The sequence below is a fragment of the Centroberyx gerrardi genome, chromosome 3, assembly GCF_048128805.1.
Source record: "Centroberyx gerrardi isolate f3 chromosome 3, fCenGer3.hap1.cur.20231027, whole genome shotgun sequence".
NCBI lineage: Eukaryota > Metazoa > Chordata > Actinopteri > Beryciformes > Berycidae > Centroberyx > Centroberyx gerrardi.
In genome coordinates, this window is record NC_135999.1 from 24,964,667 (window position 1) to 24,984,556 (window position 19,890).

The 19,890-nt window shown below is 44.5% G+C and overlaps 2 protein-coding genes across 2 annotated transcripts in view; both read left to right on the forward strand.

The window, feature by feature from the left end:
* LOC139917216 (ATP synthase peripheral stalk subunit d, mitochondrial-like) overlaps nucleotides 1-19,890 on the forward strand; it is a 232,760-nt gene that overhangs the window by 189,901 nt on the left and 22,969 nt on the right. The window lies entirely within an intron of this gene.
* On the forward strand, nucleotides 491-4,635 carry caly (calcyon neuron-specific vesicular protein). The gene is made up of 4 exons (XM_071906302.1): nucleotides 491-619; nucleotides 1,305-1,424; nucleotides 1,555-1,668; nucleotides 4,384-4,635. The coding sequence occupies exons 1-4, from the start codon at nucleotides 491-493 to the stop codon at nucleotides 4,633-4,635; spliced, it is 615 nt and encodes a 204-aa protein (XP_071762403.1).

Sequence of the window (19,890 nt, forward strand, 5' to 3'; positions counted from 1 at the left end):
TGCTTGTTTTTAATTAACCAGAGTGAAGCTAAAGACACATTTCCTCAAGTATCAACAATATGTTTTCATTCTATTCTATTTTATTCTATTCTATTCTATTCTATTCTATTCTATTCTGTTCTGTTCTGTTCCATTCTATTCTATTCTATTCTGTCTTATCCTATCCTGTCCTATCCTCACCATCATCATCATCAAGTATCAACAATATTTTGTATCATTCTATTCTATTCTATTCTATTTTATCCTGCCCTCGCCCATCCTGTTCTGTCCTGTCCTCATCATTATCATCACGCTGTCGTCTTCTCCTCCTTCCCTCCTGTCTCAGTCTGAAGTGTCCTCGCAGCACTCGGGACACTCGGGACACTCAGTTAGCGCTACAAGCAGCCGTCAGCAGTCGGGGTACAAAGCACACAGTCTGAGTCAGCCCGACCTGAGCCGCCTCTCCCTGCTTTCAGATCTGTCGGGGCGTTCTGCAGGCAGCCAGGCAGCCATGGTGAAGCTGGGCAGCAATCTGTCTGATAAGCTGGAGAAACAGCCGTCTGTGGACGACGGCTTTGATAACATCCCCCTCATCACGCCGCTGGAGGTCAACCAGCTGCAGCAGCCGTTCCCAGACAAGGTAAGCACGGCCTATTAAGTCTGCGACTCTGCCTGTATGTGCCTACTTGTGTTTTTTTTTTTTTTTTTTTTTTTGTGCTGCACGACCACAACAAACCCTGCATTACAACTGCCACAGACTGGGCCAACAGACTGCAACACGTGCTCAGCGCAGCTCGTCTCGCTACATAACACGTCTGGACAAACACCATTAAAATTCATGTGGGCGTACTTACCTTCTCAGCGTAAAACCCCGACACCCGAGGCTGCCGTGTCTACCTTCACCTGAACTGTCATCCCAGGGAAACCTTGGCATCGGCCCACGCTATCTAAGTAGCTCTTTGAACGCGTATTAGAGGAAGAAAACCCTCAGAAACATATTGTGGTGGGATGATAAGCTCAGCGGCAGCCTCTGTTCCGCAGGCTGATTAGACGGTGGTGAAAACAACTTGTATTTCCCAAATGTTCTTTTCAGGTATTGATAAAAAAAAAAGTGGTGGCTTTTACAAATGATGCTCATGTATTTTTCTGACGTTTAACAATGTATTTTCAATGGATCGGCTTTGTCCCTGGATCATGGAACACGTACTAAACATCGGCGACAACACCATCCATCAACTGCAGTGTAAAATCCAAAATATGGCAAATTAGGAGTTCTGAGCGTTTTCCAGGGAAGTCACAGTGACAATATATTCTTCTTGCGGCAGGTAATTGTGAAAACCACAACACAGTACCAGCTGCAGCAGAAGAAAAAGAACAAGCTGTACGTGCCAAACATCAGGAAGCTGAATATCAACTTCTACAGCGATGTTTCGGAGAAAGCCAAGGTACAAGAACCTGATGTCTGGTCTGGGAATCTGGTTAGGTTCTGATAATGTAGGAGCTCTTGTTGAAAAGGTGTGTGTGTGTGTGTGTGTGTGTGTGTATTCGTGTGTGTGCATGTGTGTTGTTGACCAGATCACAGGTCTGATCCTCATCACTTTGGCCTTCCTGACAAGCCTGCTCCTCCTACTCATGTACAAGGCCATGTGGTACGACCAGCTTACCTGCCCAGAGGGCTTCATTCTTAAGGTAGTCAGCACACACACACACATACACACGCACACACACACACACACACACACACACACAGTCCAAGTCATTAAAAACATTAGTTTGCATCTTGTTTTGCATTTTGTTTTTGGGTGTTATTTGAACTCATCTTCATTGTGAATTTTATCCTCGAGGTAAAAGAAGCGCACACAAACACATATATAGACCCACACACACACCCACACACACACAAGCACACATATACACATACAAACACAGATGCACACACACACATACACACAGTCCAAGTCATTAAAAGCATTCGTTTGCATCTAACCATTTTGTTTTTGCTTGTCATTTGTTCAGTGTGAATTTTATCCTTGAGGTAAATGAAGCGCACACAAACACATATATAGTCACTCAGGCACACACACACACACACGCCCACACACAGACATACACACACAGACGCGCACACACACTCACACACACATGGATTTATAGGATAAACAAAGGGAAAGAAAGAACATCTAAACATATTGACCATTGTTTCTGCTACATTGTCTTTCTGCAATGTAGCAGAAAGCAACAAAGGTGCCTTATATCTGGGACTTGCCCTCGGATAACACAGACTTCAGCTCACATTATCCAGTCCCAAGTAGTCTGTAAGACACCCACTCAAAGGGTACTTACACTGTCTACAATACACCTCATCTGGTGCTTTGTTTCTCGGCACATCCTCACATCTGAGACTTCAGAGGGATTCTCGGAGTACCGGAGCTGGAAACACAAACCCATTATCTCCCAGCGACACCTTGGAGGCATCGCGTACGGAGCCAGCACAGCCACGCACGTTAGTTAAAGGGCCTGTCTCGCAGAAGAAAAGAGAAATGAGAGAGCGGGAGAGTGGGAGAGAGGGGGCGAGAGAGAGACTGCTTTCTGGTCAGGCAGAGATTGGGACGCCCGCCTGTGAATCGGAGGGGTCTTTAATTAGGGCTGAGCGTGACTAAACTGTGATTAAAGGCTTAACAGTGAAGGGGGAATGGGGGGGGGGTGGAGGCAAGGAAGGGAATGGGGGAGGAAGGGAGGCGGGGGGGGACCTTCCGGCAAAGCTTTTGAAGTTTTTGCCGGTTACAGTTTGCTCTCAGCATTTTTTCCTGCTAATGCGTTGTTGGAGACATGAAAAGAGGAGTGAGAATGGAGAATGGAGGGTGGCGTCGTCTTGGTTTGGCACGTACACCGCCGCGCTTTTGAGAGCCGGACTGCTCGCTGTGAGGGAAGGTCAGGTAGTGGATCTTCCTAAAGGGGACGCTCATTAGGCCAATACGGCGCAGGGGGGCTCTTCCCCGGGGTTTGGGGTTGACAGGATAGAAGTTGGGTTCGTTTCATTTCATTCCCCTCCGCCTTTCCCCGTGCCATACGGCTTTCATCTGCTCAAAATTTTGCTGCCTGGGCAAATTTTGGTTTCTAAATAGTGTGTGAGGGATGCTTTTGGAGAGATGAAAGCTTGACCGAAACTGGCTCTGCAAGCCGCGGTGTATTGATACTGTAAATCTTTGACTGTCCCTGTGCACCAGGCCAAGAAATGAACTTCTTGTTCTGATTTTTAGATGAATTTTGGTCCTTTTTGTGGGAAATTGAGCTATGAAATGATACTTTTGCATTGCATATTGGCAAATAAACACATAGTGGTACAACAATTTATGCCACTATGATTTGTTTTAACTTCTTTCCCATTGCTGCAATGTTGCGGCAGGTTCTACAGAACAGGATGTGCCATTTTCCCTACTGTCACCAATCATCTTCCACCCCTCAATACTTGAGGTTTTTTATGATATTGGTTGTTTTATTTTTGTTGGTGCAGTGGTTTATGCGAGATCGCCATTTTCTTGTACTGCTAGCTGTGTGGTGCCAACATTTTCTATTGCTTCAGGCTGCGTATTCAGTTGTTTTCTGGTCAAAAAAGGGCCATTTTTCTCACCCAGAATGCATTAGAAAAAACGGGTCATAGGCGCCCACAAATCACCTACGGTGGCCCACGGGGGACATTCACGCATGAGTATTTGACAACTCAACAAATAAGATGTGAACAGGTCGAAATGCAAAGTTTACTCCTCATTATCGGGGTTATTTTCTGCCCCCTTCATTTTTAAACATTTTATGAACTTTCAAGGGCATTTCCACCCCGGGCCCTCATTAATTTCTGACCCTGCTGTGCACAAACATACAACCTAACTTTACTGTGGACAGAGACCTCGATGCAAAACATCTCATGAGACACCAGTGTACATCATTGACATACTGATGCTTTAACCACTCTGTCCTCTAGGGCTTTACACAAGCTACACAAGCGATATCAAAGTCCTTGATCCACGCTCCAGTGATTCTGCAACTTGCACAATACCATACGATGTTACATAAAGCATGATGGACACTTTAGTCATTTAATATCACAGTCATAAAGTCACAGTTGTTTAATCTCATAGTCATAAATTTCACACAGCTTTCTTACAGCTTTTCCATCCATTGTGCTTCTGTTGTAACACATCAAACATCTCCTTGAAGAGTTTATTAACCAGTATTTATAAAAAAAACAATTTTTAGCAACAAACATACATTCAGCGGTGACGCTGTGGGAGTAAGTGTGTTCTGTGTTGTAAATGTCAGAGCGATTTCTCATCTGAGCTGCAACAAAATCCAGATCAACTCCAGCTCGTAAAAAAACCACTTGTCTTTGTCTTTCCATTTCGGCAGCAGAAGCACTGCACCCCAGCAGCTCTGGAGATGTACTACACAGAGCAGCAGCAGCAGCAGGAGCCGGTCGGCCGTGGCAGCGCCAGCGCCGGCGCCGGGCTTTACGCCACCCTCAGTCACCTGAACCAGGTCAAGAGGACCGGGCCCGAGCTGCCGTCGCCATGGTTACCTGTCATCAGCGCTCTGAAGGAGGCTGAGATGGCCAAAAGAGGCAGCGAGCCGCTCAAAGAAGTGGAAGAGGGAGAGGAATGAAGGGGATGATGGAACGGGAATCCAGGGGTTAGGGAAGAAAATGCTGATGGGGGAGGTAGTTTTGTGTGCGTGTGTGTGTGTGTGTGTGTGTGTGTGTGTGTGTGTGTGTGTGTGTGTGTGTCTTACTCTACGGATCTGCAAGAGGGAAATTAATCTTTTTGCCTGCCCCAGGACAGTCTCTCAGACCACTTGGCCACTCTGGTGCTCCAAAACAAGATTACTCAAGTTCAGTAATATAATCTAATTACTTTCTGTTAATAGTTAATACTAGTTAATACCTAACTGTGGTAGTGTTTGTGTATGTGTGTGTGTGAGTGTGTTTGAGTGTGTGTGTGTGTGTGTGTGTGTGTGTGTGTACGTGGGGGGGATTCAACATGAGTTGTCGTGGTTAGAAGCCAGGAATGTTAGTTAAGTGTCGGAGAATGTGCCTGACTTTTGCAGTGTTATTGAGTCACGACTCCGAGTAAACAAAGACTCTGCAATGAGCTATCTGTGTGTGTGTGTGTGTGTGTGTGTGTATATGTGTGTGTGTGTGTAGGTGCGAGCATGCAATCATGCGCACACATCATTTGTGCGTATGTGTATGTGATGTGTGTACTTGTCTCTGTACTTGTCTGAGAAAGTGAGAGGTGAGAGGAGAGAAAGTGATGCGAGAACTCACAGTGAGAAGTGAAGATAACAAGATTTAACGAGATTTCTGCTAGTTTCTCCTCATCAGCCTGTGTTCCTATCTGGCTGTCTGTTCATGTAGTCAGAAGTGAATGTATGAAATCATCAGTGAATGTGCTCACAACTGAACCGCATAGATAGAACCGTAATAGTCCGTTTTCATTTTGTTTTAGATGAGTGATTCCAAATCTCATCTCTAAACTGCAAATTGCAATACTGTGTACTTTCAGTCAGAAGAGGCTGTGTTATTTGAAGTGATGTATTACATTCACACTCAAAATGATTTGGATTGAATTACACAGCTGAGTGTGTGGGCTGTTTCAAAATAGACTCGTATGGTTCTTCACCTGAAGACTTAAATTAGTGTTACACTGGGATGTGAGCTACCTACTAAAGGATAAAACTTGAAAGCTTTTAACTTCCAATTACAAAAAAATATATAAAAATCTCATTGATGCTGTGTGTTCGTATGTGCAACCTGATTGTAAAAACTAGCCAATCACGCTTCATCCGAGTTTTCACTCAATTTTTGTTTTGGTCTATGTTGATGGAAGTATTCTTAAAGCTCTTGTAAATGAACGTGTATGATATGATAATCAGGAGGGTAGTTTAGTTCTCATCAAGATCATTATATGAATGTACTAAGTAGCAGCTCTAATCATGCAGGAGGTATAATTAGTGCTTAAAAATGTACTACCTAGAGGCTTCTATGGTCTTAACATTTTCCTATTTATTTACTATATTTAGCAGGCTATTTATCTGTAGTTTCTTTGGTGTTTTTTGGATGGAAAAGCTGTGTTTTTATATTGTGCTATGTAAGTATGACGAGTTTTATTCCAAAGCACCAGTTCCATTTTGTCAACCAAGATCAAAAATTACCCACTATCCTCTGAAAGCTATTGTAATTTGTTTCAATTCTGTGCCATCACTCATTTCGTGATTGACCAACCTTTTCTCTTTGTCTCCCTTGAAGAGTGTCACTCTTTTTCAAATGGCGGATATCTTATTTTGGAACAAAACTCTTCATATGATTAGGAAGAAGGTGAGATCACAGCACAGCTTATCCCCCTGGGTTCAAGTGCCAAACGTTTATATCAGACCCATCTGCTCTGATGTCATTGATTGAACAGAAAATAAATGACTAAAGTGTTGAGTTCTCTCATTCATCATGGGCCTTGTTGATTTGGATTTATTACCCATAACGACCTGAATTAATGATTCGTTGAGATTCGTTGCAATTTTGGTGGTTGGATTTAACATAACATGAACCATTTGGTGGGTGTTTTTATCCAAAGTGCCTTTCAGTGAGTGCATATATTTTAATATGCATGGTCCTAGCAGGATTCAAAGTGACACTTCTACCCACTGAGCCACACAGCAATAAGAGGTTTATGCATAAGCGTTTTGTGGAACATTTGCTATGAGTGACTGGTTCGAAAAAAAAAAAAAGAAAATCTAATCCTAAATTACCACCAGAGAGAAAATGTAAAGCTCCTTTTTTACAGTCCATCGCTCAAAGATGACCAGTATGCATAGAATTCAAAATATGATTTCTTCCATCTCCTCAAACTTTAGTTTAGCAATTCAAAGCCAAGCCACATCCTCCCTCTCTCTCTCTCTCTCTCTCTCTCTCTCTCTCTCTCTCTCTCTCTCTCTCTCTCGGGTACACTGCTGTGAGCCTGTCTGCATCTCATTTACACTCACATATTTTCACACCATCGCTCTAAACCCAGGGATGTGTGGTTTTGCAGGATGTGTGTGTGTGTGTATGCATGTGTGCATGTGCATGTTTGTGTGTGTATATGCATGTGGGTGTTATGAGTGTGAGGTTTGAATGTGTTTCTGTGTTGTGTACATGTGTTTTGTTGCCTTATTATAAGTGTGTGTCTGTGTGCGATCATGTGTCTGTGTGTGTGTCTGTGTGTGTGTGTGTGTGTGTGTACGTACATTGTGTGTATATGTGTTTGCTGTGTGTGTGTGTGTCTATGTATGTCATGCCGTACATGCGTCTGCATGCTACAGTATTTGTTAGGGTGTGTGTATATGTTGGAATGTGTCTTTCTGTGTCATGGCGTGCACGTGCGTGTGTGTGCGTGTGTGTGTGTGTGTGTGTATGTGCACACATGGATGTATGAGCCCGGGCTTAGCCACGCTTGTTAATTAAATCTACATTACGCCCCGTTTAGCCTTTGGGATTTTTTCTCCCCACTGTTACCGGGTGACATACTTTGGACGGCGTTGGCCTAGGGCATGGAACTAAATAAAGTGCTAAAAAGTATTTATTAGGGCATTTACAGACCCCATGCTTGGTCAAGGCATGGCGTGTTGTGCCAAGAAGGCTTAGATTCAGGGCCGGGGAAAATCACGTAAAATCACCCGAGTAGTCACGTAAAGGCCGCCAGCCCCCATTTTCCCCCTTTATAGCATCAACAGATCTCAACAGTAAAATAGCAGGTTGGCTTTTTAATTTGTCCTGACCGTTCGGAGTCCCCCTTCCCTTAGCATTCCCCTGAAGATTGGGAGGGAGGCCGTGCCAAGAGTCATTTAGCCGTTAACATCCACCATAATCAAATTCCTCTGAGCCCTGATGTCACTCAAACCAAGGGAATGTTCGAGAGGAGGGGGGAGACTTTGGGGTGATGTAAGTGCTCTCTCTCTCTCTCTCTCTCTGTTTCTCTCTCTCTCTCTCTCCCTCCCTCTCTTTCTCTGTGCATCCCAAGCTGATTAGACGGGAGGTGTTATGATGCAGCCCCTTCAAAAAAAAAAAAAAAAAAAACGATGGAGAAGGGGATCAAGAAGGAAACGAGAGCGAAGAGGGAGGCGCAAGGTAAACAAACTAAAACAGAGAGAGAGAGAGAGAGAGAGAGAAAAGGAGAAACAGGACAGGGGAGAAATGACAGAGCAGAAGAAAAGAAAAAAGGATGAAGGAGATAGAGAGAGAGAGAGAGAGAGAGAGAAAGAGAGAGCAGATGAGAGGCGGGCAGGCATGGGGGGGGGGGTTGGAGAAGAGGAGGCAGAGGCCAAGAGGCACGGTGGTGGTGGAGGGTGGGGGGGGGGGGGGGGGTGAAGGGGGGGTGGGGGGGGGTGGGGTGGGGGGGTGAATCCGGGCTGACCCCTGTGTCTGTGTGTGTTGTTGTGTGTCTCAGTGGGTTTCCTCTGCCCTGGCGCCAGCTGGAAATGCCTCCACTAAGCAGAGGCAGTACACACATCATCCTCCATTCACCCCCATTCAGTCGCCTTTGATGAGAGTAACACTATACATGCCCACCGCGCCTCACAGATCCTATCAGGCCGCTGTTTAAAGGGGGAAGAGGGAGGGGAGGAGGGGGAGGAGGAGGGGGGGGGGGGTGAACCGATCATAACTTATCAACTGTTCGGACGCATTGTCATCTAGTTTCGTTGCCCACGGAGCAAATAAAAGGGGTGGGGGGGGTGGGGGGGGTACGACTGAGGAAGAGCAGACGTTTGTAATTGGAGTGATGTGAAATGAGTTGTTGTTGTTGCAGTCGGGGGCGGTTTTATGAGGCGCACTGCCACCTAGGGGTCATCTCCCGTGGCTGCGGAGAGGAATCTCTCCTCTCTGCTCCTCCTGAATCGACTCTGAACTTCAACCTGAAGCAACAGTCCGACTGGAAGCATCACTTCGATAAGCGGAATTTAATCGGATTACGTTTTAACAGGCCCCTGAAAAAGCCCGGTAATTGGCGCGAAGGCATTTTAGCGTGTATTCTCACGCCACGCTTCTTTTACACGGGAATTATACTTTGTTGACAATAGGTAGCTCCAATAGCAGCTGTCGGATTAGACACAGTTGCTCTTTAAAGTTGCAATAAGATCCTCAAGATGGCCTTTTTAAAATGACTCAACAGCCATGAAATTAGTCATTAGTTTGTTATCCTGCCGTGATGTTGCCCTCATGCAACGAAAAAAAACCCTCGCCAGTAAACAATTATCCGAGCGAGAGGTAGGCCCAAAGCTGCGGGCCAGACATGCCGTGAGGGAGGAAAACAAACCGCTGCTGCGCTTTGCTTTGCTTTGCTTTGCTTTAGTTTGCTTTGTTCTGTCCATTATGGAGCCGAAATATTGTCATTACTCATAGACCAAATCATTTTATGACATCCTGCAATTAAACTTTAAGCTAATAGGTTAATGAGACAAATGGAGGTTGAATGCTGGGAGTTGGTTTCTATTAGCGATGGGAGTGCAGGGAACAGTGGATGGAATACTGTTGCACGCTCTGCACACACGCACACACACACACACATTTCAGATTCTCTCTCTGTCTCACACACACACACACACACACACACACACACTCTTTCTTTCACACACACAAACACACATACATGCACACACATACAGCAAAATGTCCCTTTCCCTCTTTGTCTCTCTCTCTCTCACGCACACACACACATTCTCTACCTCTCTTTCTTTCTCTCTCTCACACACACGTTCCTTCACACACACACACAAACACACATACATGCAAATTCCCCCTTTCCCTCTTTCTCTCTCTCTGTCTCTCTCTCTCTCTGCCTTTCCCTCTCTCTCACACACTTTCTTTCACACACATGCATACACACACAGAGCAAATTCTCCCTTTCCCTCTTCCTCTCTCTCTTCCTCTCTCTCTCTCTCTCTCACACACACACACACACACACACACACAGACATGGACACGCAAATACAAACAGAGAGAACAGGCTGATTTGATTTAGATTTTGCGGTCCCCGCCCGACGAAGCCTCAGACAGGCAGAGAGGGCTTGAGCGGAGTGAACCCCAGTTCAGCTGAGCCAGGCTGCGTCTGTTAAGCTTCAAGTTGAAACCATCCAAATTGGGTTTAATCTGTGTTTTGCTTTGCCAATTATCGACCCGCAGAGCTGCATGGCAAATGGGGATGAATGGGCTTTAGATGGGCTTGGTTGAGAGGAAGGTCAGTGTGATTAATGGTGATCTATTGAATCCATGACTCGGCCAGCTAAGCTGTAATACGGGATGAATTATCGGCCAATGCACATCTGCGGAGAAAATGTAAAGCATGATGCAGCAGAAACGCAATATGGGCTACGGATACTCAAAGATCTTCAGGTGCTGACTAACCGCTGAGTATAAAGCAAACTTAATGTCAAACTATTACGATAAACAATGGGAATTTACCACATAGAGGACAGATCACGTTTTTTTTTTTTTTTTTTTATTCAAATGGTTTCTAAATGTATCCAGATGAGACGTCTGGTTCCTGTGTCAACAAAGTCTGATCCAGTCAGGTGATACCAGGGCCTTGTTATCAGTAGTTTAGTGTGTAGGGAGATGAGTATACTGTGACCCCTTCCATTAAAAATCACTGGTCATTATGTAGTGATCACATCCTATTGGAAGAAGCGGAGGAAGAGGATGACGTCTTGTTGCTACAACTTGGAGGCGTTCACGTGTTTAATTCGCTGGAACGGCCATATCCAAAATAATTTCTATTTAAAAATTGTAAATCAACCATAAACGAATTGCAGCAGACATTACTCACTTTTTCTAACTAGAGTTGATTCCATTAATGTGAATATAACTGACCATTTCGATTTTTATTATGTTGGGACTGCCGACATCAGTGGATTTGCTGGAGTGTTGACACGCTTCCACAAGTGGGATGCCAAGTGGGAGATATGGCAGCCCACAACAAATCCATGATGTGATGTGAATGCTTTTTTCCCCAGTCGGCAGCTCGTATTTACGGTAATTCCGGCATGACTTGAACGCAGCATTAGGCTGATAAGTGGGTATACTCTCACTATGCCCAATTACAGTTGTGGTTATACTCTATCTAGGCCTAGTTCAATACACCATCAACTGCACTACTGCTCTACATCCTCATTATCATGCAGGACCTCTGTTAGCAGACCAAGACACAGATTTTTCCAGGATTTTCCAGGATTGCCACTGCTGACAGATTCCGTAATACCCCGACTTTAGGCCCACTTACCCAGCGAGCCGCCTGCGCCTCGGAGAGTCCCGCTGAGACTCAGTTAAAGCTGACCCAGAGCCGCTCGGCAGCAGCACCGACTCCAACTGCACAGGACACTTCTGCCTTTCTGTTATTGGGGAACTAGAGTTTCACCACTGGATCGTCTCGCTACCCAGAGACGATGAACGCTGTATATCATGCAAAATGATCCATCCTTTAAAAGGGGAGTAAAAATGTCAGTATGGATTTGAAGTTTGTATTCCCAGGTGTCCGATTCTGGTTATGGGGTGTAGCGTGGAAGACTGGATGCATAGTAGTTGAATTTGAGTGCAGTGAAATTCATAGCATGCCGTCAAGTAAGAAGCGGATTGATATTTATGAGTGTATCTCTGCAGCAGGATTCTTGGCAATATACAAGGCCGGTTATAAGAATCAAGAATCCCCCCATAACCTCACCATAAATATCTCTGCAAAAAAAAAAAAAAAAAAAAGATGTCATGTCATCCGCCCGTTGCCTCACAGTGGCCTAATTCTTGACATGTTTTCACCCCTCACTTCATTTGACAGCGGTCACAACTGGAGAGAAAAAAAGATACACTTTAAACAAAAAACAATAAAATTGGAAATGATGATGAACAACTGTCAACAAATAATGACAGTCACCATTAAACTCCGAAGCGACCCTCTTGCCGCAAGCTTTTCTCGAGGGGGAAGAGGGAAGCCAAGAATAAATTGTCTGTCTGTAGTCATTTGAATGCAACATTTAGCTGTGATTTATGTGAAGGCAGAAAAGCATTATGAGAAAACATTTTCCAAGTGCAACAGCTTGCAGCAATTTACATTATATGGGGGGAAAACCGCTGAAACAAATATTTGACTGGCCTCCATAATGAAATGGATATATTTATACACATCGAATTGAGTCAAAGGCCCTGTAACGAATGCATGGCTTCACCAAAGGACCTTTCTGTGTTCTTGCAGTAAACATTTTACTGATGCTACAGGGGCTTGGAATGAAAGTTATTAGAGCCATAATTCTCCCAGCGGGCCAAGAGATATAGAGATAATCCACATGAAGGGAGGGAAGATACGCTAGAGGAAAATCAACATTGTGTTTGTATTAGTGGCCCTGACAGTAGGGGGATTCAATGATTTACCAATTAGACTTTAATTAGTTATAGTTAAAATAAGTAAAGCTGAAATGGATTTTCCTTCACTGCTCTCTTTATTGTGTTGATTGTGTTACCCTTTAACCTCCAGCGCTGGCACATATTTTCTTTTTTCCAGAAATCAATAAGGAGCTTGCTGTGAAATCCAAACCATGAAAATAGATTTGCTGCATATTTCCCCAGAGCGACCTCGCTGATAGAACCGATATCCATACGAAGAATTTCATTCTGAAGCGAGATATCCACCCATTAAACACAGAATTGACACCTTCTCTTACAAAATGATTGCTAGGATTAAAGTGAAGCACATTATGGATTACTATTGAAGTTACATTAAGGCCTTTGCTTACTAAACAGCTTTTGTGAGCAGAATTTTATCTTTGTTTTTGAACTATAGGCTGATGATTTTTTTCTTCAAAATGGATGTATAACTTTAAGAAATACATCTTTTCATTTCAAAACTAAAAGTTTGTGAAATAGCTGTACAGTATAGAATGCAGAATGAATGGACCCCCCCACCCCAACACACACACACGCACACACACACACGCAAACATACCCAAGCATGAGGAATGTACTAAATACTTTTTTGCATGTATGATTATATTTGATTTTAGCTACAGGCTGATGATCTTTTTCAAAATGGATGTATCACTTTATGAAATAAATCCTTCCTTAATTTCTAAGACTTATAATTACTAAGACTTTGTCATATAGCTGTACAGTATAGAATGCAGAATGAATGGACCCCCCACCCCAACACACACACACACACACACACACACACACACACACACACACACACACACACACTTACACACACACACCCAAGCATGAGGAACTCCAGCACCACGCACTCTTTCTGTACAGGCGACGGGACACGACTGCAACACCCTAATTAATATGTCACAGAGAAAATATTTTAATGGCTTACAAATGGGGGTGACTGCACTAAGACTGCATTCTGCCCTGTGCCATTTATTTACAGTGAGGCTGAGACTTACTGGCATGAGGCAGCGCATACAGCAAATTCTTAGACATCTAAATTAGAGGGGGCCCACAGTGTCGTGGCTGCAGATACATGTGTGTAACCCCTGTGGTCTCCTGTCCCCCCTCCTTCAAATTTGCGTCTTTGCTAATCAATGCCAAATGGAGCTTTTTTTTTTTTTTTCCTTCCCAGCTTGGCGATAGAGAGCGAGAGAGGAAGGAAGTCATTGTATTCAATGAGAGCCTTCCATTTTTATTTTTTACAGCCGCGTCACATTCTACCCCCCCACATACACACACACACACACACACACACACACACACAGCAACTCTTACAATTACCAACGCTTTCATGTGTCCCAGTCAGCGGTCGGTGGGGGAAGGAGGGCCAATTGCTTATAATTAAGAGGTATTTGTTTGGGAGCTGCAGGGTGCTAAATTCTTCACGCACATGGCACTTTTCTGTCATATTAGCAGTACTGTATGATGAAATCTCCACTGCAGAACGCGCTACAAACACATTACTCAAGACGTTACCCGGGACAAACCCAGCATTTTCTTACGAGATATTGATTTATGATTCTCAATAAAATGAAAAGGTGTTATGCATGTGTTTGTCCATCGCGAGGGAAACAATTTTTCCTCAGCTGTCAGCTGTAAAGCCGGTTCAAAAGTGTTGGGGAAAGGATCTGAAAAGCCTTTGCTGCACTTTTAATCTCATTTACACCTAATGCCACAGTAAAAGAATTCCACACTTCGCCCCGCATATGCTAGTGATTATTAATTAGCGTTTTGCCTGCATTTAGGTAATAACCAGAGAGAGAACCAGTAAAAAAATTTAAGCCCTTATACCCAAGGCAAAGGCGTACAATTAAAGTTTACTATGTGTTTGTTTTTCAATAGGTTTTTACTTTTGGCTGATGCAACAACCTGGCAGACTGGGAGTCGGAGCAGTTTTAATTCCCCCTGCAAGATAAACAAAGCTGCAGAGAGTCTGAGTCAAGGAAAACACACTCAGCATGGCGGCAAGTTTGAGGGACAGTGTCACCACACACATCCCTCTCAATGCGTCTGTGTGGGAAAAACTTGTGCGGTCAAGGAAACTCCTCAAGGTGAGCAGGAGGAGGGAACAATTGTGAAAAAAAGTATGTTGAGGAGAGACAGTCAGTTCATTCCTCCGAAACTTGGAATACCTCGGCAGCTCGTATTTGTGAGTTCAGGGTAGAAAATGGCAAAACTAAAGGCAGGAACAGGAATGAGAGGCGTCAACTATAAAAATGTTTTGATCCTATCCATCATCCAATCAAAACAAATGGAGAGTTTTGCTTGAAAAGGAGTTAGCCACCATTTGAAAAAGTAAAATTTACTCTTACAAATGAAAGTTAAAACAAAATTAAAACAAAATATTGCACTTTTAACTGGATCATAGGTAACTTTGGTCCTGGGTTGACTTGACTGATAATACTTTTACAGACTGAACTCTCTATATTTGTATATCTTTTGTATATATAGAGTTTTTTGCCATAGATCTCATTGAATTAAAATTTTGCATGTAGCATTCATACCTTGGATAATAGAAATTAGTTTTAACTTTTAGTATGCCACAGAAAATTGAGAATCAACATAACCTGTTGATTCAGTTTTTCATTAATCAAAACTCATTTTGGTCTCTCTCTCACACACACACACACACACACACACACACACACACACACAACCTTCATGTAGGAGCTTTTTTCTAAATGTTCTAAATGTTCTTTTTTCTAAATGAGGTCCCAGTAATGTGCAGAGGAGCGTCGTACTGAAACACTGAAGCTATTGCTCTGACAGGACAAACAGGGGTCAGTTCTTCTCTCCTCAGCTCCGGGGGCGGCAGAGTCATTCAGCCTGACAGACAGAGAAGAGGGCTAATTATCCACCGAGACACACACACACACACACACACACACTGCAGTCCGACACACTCACACACGCAAAGGGACGAGGGTGGACAAAAACAAGGAGGATCGACTTAATATCTCCACTAGTTGATGTCAAGAAAGCCCCAATCACTCTTTGTCTCCCTCTCCCTCGCTCCTCTTCTCCCTTCTTCCTGCCCTCCCTCCCTGCGCTCGGCCCTACTGTGTGTGTGTGTGTGTGTGTGCGCGTGTGTGTGTGTGTGTGTGTGTGTGTCGGTATAACTGCCACAGCACTGTCATTTGGCCCTGCTGACACGGCAGAAAGCCGTCTGGGTCACAGAGTCAGCTGGCACCAGAGCTAATGGGCCAGGCCTGTGTGTGTGTGTGTGTGTGTGTGGGGTGGGTGTGTGTGTGTGTGTGTGGGTGTGTGTGGGTGGGTGTGTGTGTGGGTGGGTGTGTGTGTAGGTGAATGTGGATACACAATAATGGTTTTGTGTGTGTGCGTGCATGTATTCGTATGTGAGTGTGCGTGCAGATACACACTAATTGGCGTGTGTGTTCATTTACATGTGTGTGTGTGTGTGTGTGTGTGTCTGTTTTGTGTGTAGGTGTGTGTGCATGTTTTTGTGTGTTTATGTCTGCGTATGTGTCTATGTGTATATGTGCATGCAGATACACATTAATTGGTGTGTGTGTGTGTGTGTGTGTGTGTGTCTGTGTGTGTGTGTGTGTGTGTGTGTATGTATGTGTGTGTGAATGCGTGTGTGAATGTGGATATACACTAATGGTTTTGTGTGTGTGTGCATTTGTTTGAGTGTGTGTGTGTCTGCATGTGTGTTTGTGTGTGTGTGCATGCAGAGACACAGTAATTGGCGTGTGTGTGTGTGTGTGTGTGTGTGTGTGTGTGTGTGTGTGTGTGTGTTTCCCTGCATGGCCCCCAGCCCTGCTCTGTCCACAATGAGCCGCGCTCTGAAACGTGGAGCCGTGTGATGACAGGCCGATCGGCGGGGGACAATGTGCTGTAATTTGTGAGGGGCCTCGCCGCGAGGGGAATGATGGGTAATTAAGAGGAAGACAGTGAGAGACGCGGCGGGGCTCGGTGACAGGCGTCACGCCATTGGCTGCGTGTTCCGGCAAACCGACGAAGCCCTTCTCTGCTTCTCCCTGACTGGCTGGTCCTCGCTCACTCACTCGCTCTCTCTCTCTTACACACACACACACACACACACACACACTCCCTCTCTCTTTTTCTCCTGTCTCGGATTCTCCCTCTCTGTTTATGTGTCTCTTTTTCACTCTCTTTCTCTCTCTCTCTCTCTCTCTCTCTCTCTCTCTCTTTCCTTCTCCATCTATCTCTCCCTCTCTCTCTCTCACTGACATACACACCCTCTCTCTCTCTATTGTTGTTCCTCCTTCTCTGTCTCTCTCTCTCTCTTTCCTTCTCCATCTATCTCTCCCTCTCTCTCACTGACATACACACCCTCTCTCTATCTCTATTGTTGTTCCTCCTCTGTCTCTCTCTCTCTCTTTCACACACACATACACTCACTCTATTTATATCTCCCTCTGCTCTGTCTCTCTCTCCAAATAATACAAAAATAAATAAAAATAATATTGAAAATTATAAATAAAAAAAAATAGTGCTCTCTCTCTCTCTCTCGCACACACACGCACACACACTCTCACTCTCTCTCTTTCCTTCTCCATCTATCTCTCCCTCTCTCTCTCTCACTGACATACACACCCTCTCTCTCTCTCTATTGTTGTTCCTCCTTCTCTGTCTCTCTCTCTCTCTTTCACACGCACATACACTCACTCTATTTCTGTCTCTCTCTGCTCTGTCTCTCTCTCCAAATAATAAAAAAAATAATAATAATAATATTGAAAATTAAAAATAAAAAAAAAATAGTGTTCTCTCTCTCTCTCATTCACTCACACACACATGCACACACACTCTCTCTGCTTCTCTCTCTCTCTCTCTCTCTCTCTCTCAGTCATAAACTCGGGTCTTTGTGGGAACCTGAAGGGCTCACATGTTGGAGAATGAGTCTGTCTGTCCAGTTAGAGACAGGACAAGGCTCTCATGTGTTACGTATCCAGTGATAAATGAAAGGCCCTGAGCTCCCTGCGCTGTCAGGCTAATGAGAAATACACTTCAGCTTCTTGACGTATCTCCTATCTCTGTAGAAGCTGAGCATCACTCACCCTGCTATGTTGCTAACGATTACCGTCTGCTAGATGGCAATAGGTAACACCTGTGTGTGAGGAAAGTGTTGGATCTGTGAAATGCATATATATGAGCTGATATGTGAATACAATGGACTGCATGTTTCTTGAAATATATGAAAGTGTCTCGCCTGTTCTTAAAGGAAAAATCCACCGTCGGAAAGCACACTTAGATATCAAGTACACCTAGATAAAGTTTGTATTTACATTTTTGGTGTACCCACTTTCCCTCAACCAATCTACTTCTACTTAAGTCATTTCCTACATTTCCCAGAGTGCCTTTCAACAACACCCAGAGAACTTGCCTGAACTTGTATTTTCAGTTTTATGCATAGGTGGAGAGAACAATGATAGCATAGTAAGAGCAAGAGATACTTCTGCTCTTAAACTCAATTGTCGCTTTGCTGTAAATGTCGTGACGTGACGTCACATTGTCTACGTTTTTTCCAATTACCCACAGAAATAAGAAAAATACACCATCAAACCGCAAACTGGACCCAGAAATACAAGGCATATCACCAATAGCTGTGTTTTAACAAGGTTAAAGTTTTAGGGTGGATTTCTTTAAAAGCAAAACACAAATACAAATGGTTTTTACACATCATATGTTTTTATTCTTTTGCCTAAAAGCATTTCCATAGTATCTCACAAGAACGCTGTCTTTCATAAATAGGCTGCGGTTGAAATCCAATACACATGAAAAGAGGCGTTTACCGGAAAATCTCAAACATTTTCTCTTTCTTATGCTTTTTCTTTTTCCTCTCCGAACCTTTTCATCTTAAGTCGAGTTTTCACCGCATTACCGCGGGGACCTGAACCACAGGACCAAATCCTCAAGGTATACAGCATTTAGCCTCCGTTCCCACAGACTTCAAACCCATATCAGCCCGTGTCTGCACATCTCTCCCTTACATCTCCCTCGCAGTCTGTAAATCACCGAACCTTACTCCCGGGCCCATTAAATAAACGTGCTGGAGTCGCTGACTAATTGATAGCGTTACAATCTGAACTGTTTCATAGCGGCACTAAATTGAAAACACCGGGGGAGGAAAGACAGGGGGATGTCGGCAGTAAAAGAGAGAGAGGGGGAGGAAAAGGCTCCTGAGGAGAGAGACAGGGGACAGGGGGAGGATTTGAAGATAGAGATAGGAGGAGAGAGAGAGAGAGAGAGAGAGAGAGAGAGAGAGAGGGAGTCAGGAGGATGCCGATAGGAGAGAGGGAAGAAGTTCAAGGAGAAAGACCGAAGAGAGGAGAAGGAGGAGGAAAGGGGGGGGTCATCAGCAAAGATAGAGAGTAAAGGCTTCTGGGGAGGAGGTTTAGAGGAGATAGAGGGAGGGAGGGAGAGAAAGAGAGAGAGAGAGAGACGGCTGGATGGGGAGGAGGACGGGGGGGGGGGTTTGTCTTTGATCTCAGTGCATGTCTGCCATGCTGTTTTCCTTCAAGGCTTCCTGGTAAGTTTCAGTAGACACCAGCGGGCCCACTCTCGGGGATAGGGACGCTAATGGATCACTTAAAGGGGCCTATTCTTTACGGCCGGGCTAAGTGTTATCATGTGGGGTTAAAGACGCTGACCACGGAGCGCGCTCCTGCCAGATAGCCGCTCCTCTGGGGGATTACAGTAGGCCCTCTCTGCCGAAGGAAAGCGACTGCTGAGGGAAAGTTGTTTTCCTTCCTTTTGTTTGTTGTGTTTTGCTTCATTTATCTCACTTAGATCTACTCCCCTCCTTTCTCTTGTTCCCTCCCTCCCTCTCCCTCCCTCCCTCCCTCTCTCTCTCTCGGTGTTTCTCTCCCTCTCTCTCTCTCTCTCTCGCCCGCAACACGTAGGGGAATACCTTTCCAAAGTTCCCAGATTGCTGTTTGAAACCATTTGTCAGTTGCGCAAGACAGAAAGTTTGACGATGGATTCCAGAGGTGGAGGTGACCCCTTTCATACAGCGGTTTATCCATGGGACCTGTCAGAGCCGACTGCTTCAAATGCGGCGCAGGGCCCGTCAGATAAGGATCACAAAGACAGAGACATGCCTCCTAAAGTGATCCTTCTCCGCCAGTGTTTTTGTTTAAGCAGCGGTCCAAGGGCGGGATTGACAGCTCGTAGACTCCCTCTAATTGAATGTGATAGATTCAGTCATTAAGTTAATTGGCAGCTGGATTTGATCAGGACCTGTCACGCTCACTCACAGAGTTTTTATGTCATAATTTTCGTAGTCAATTGGGAAAGTTTAGTCTGTTACTGAATACCAGGTTTGTTTGTTCTTCAGAAGGATGCGTCATGGTCAGCATGTTCGTGTGTCTGGTTCAGGGAATCGGACATTTCAGTTCTGTCTTTTCAACGCATAAAGAATACTCAAA

Excerpts from the sequence above, each read along its gene's own strand:
- caly (XM_071906302.1), top strand. The coding sequence starts at position 491 with ATGGTGAAGCTGGGCAGCAATCTGTCTGATAAGCTGGAGAAACAGCCG. Across the intron at positions 620-1,304 it reads AGCAGCCGTTCCCAGACAAG|GTAATTGTGAAAACCACAAC; the intron begins GTAAGCACGGCC and ends TTCTTGCGGCAG. Across the intron at positions 1,669-4,383 it reads CAGAGGGCTTCATTCTTAAG|CAGAAGCACTGCACCCCAGC; the intron begins GTAGTCAGCACA and ends CCATTTCGGCAG.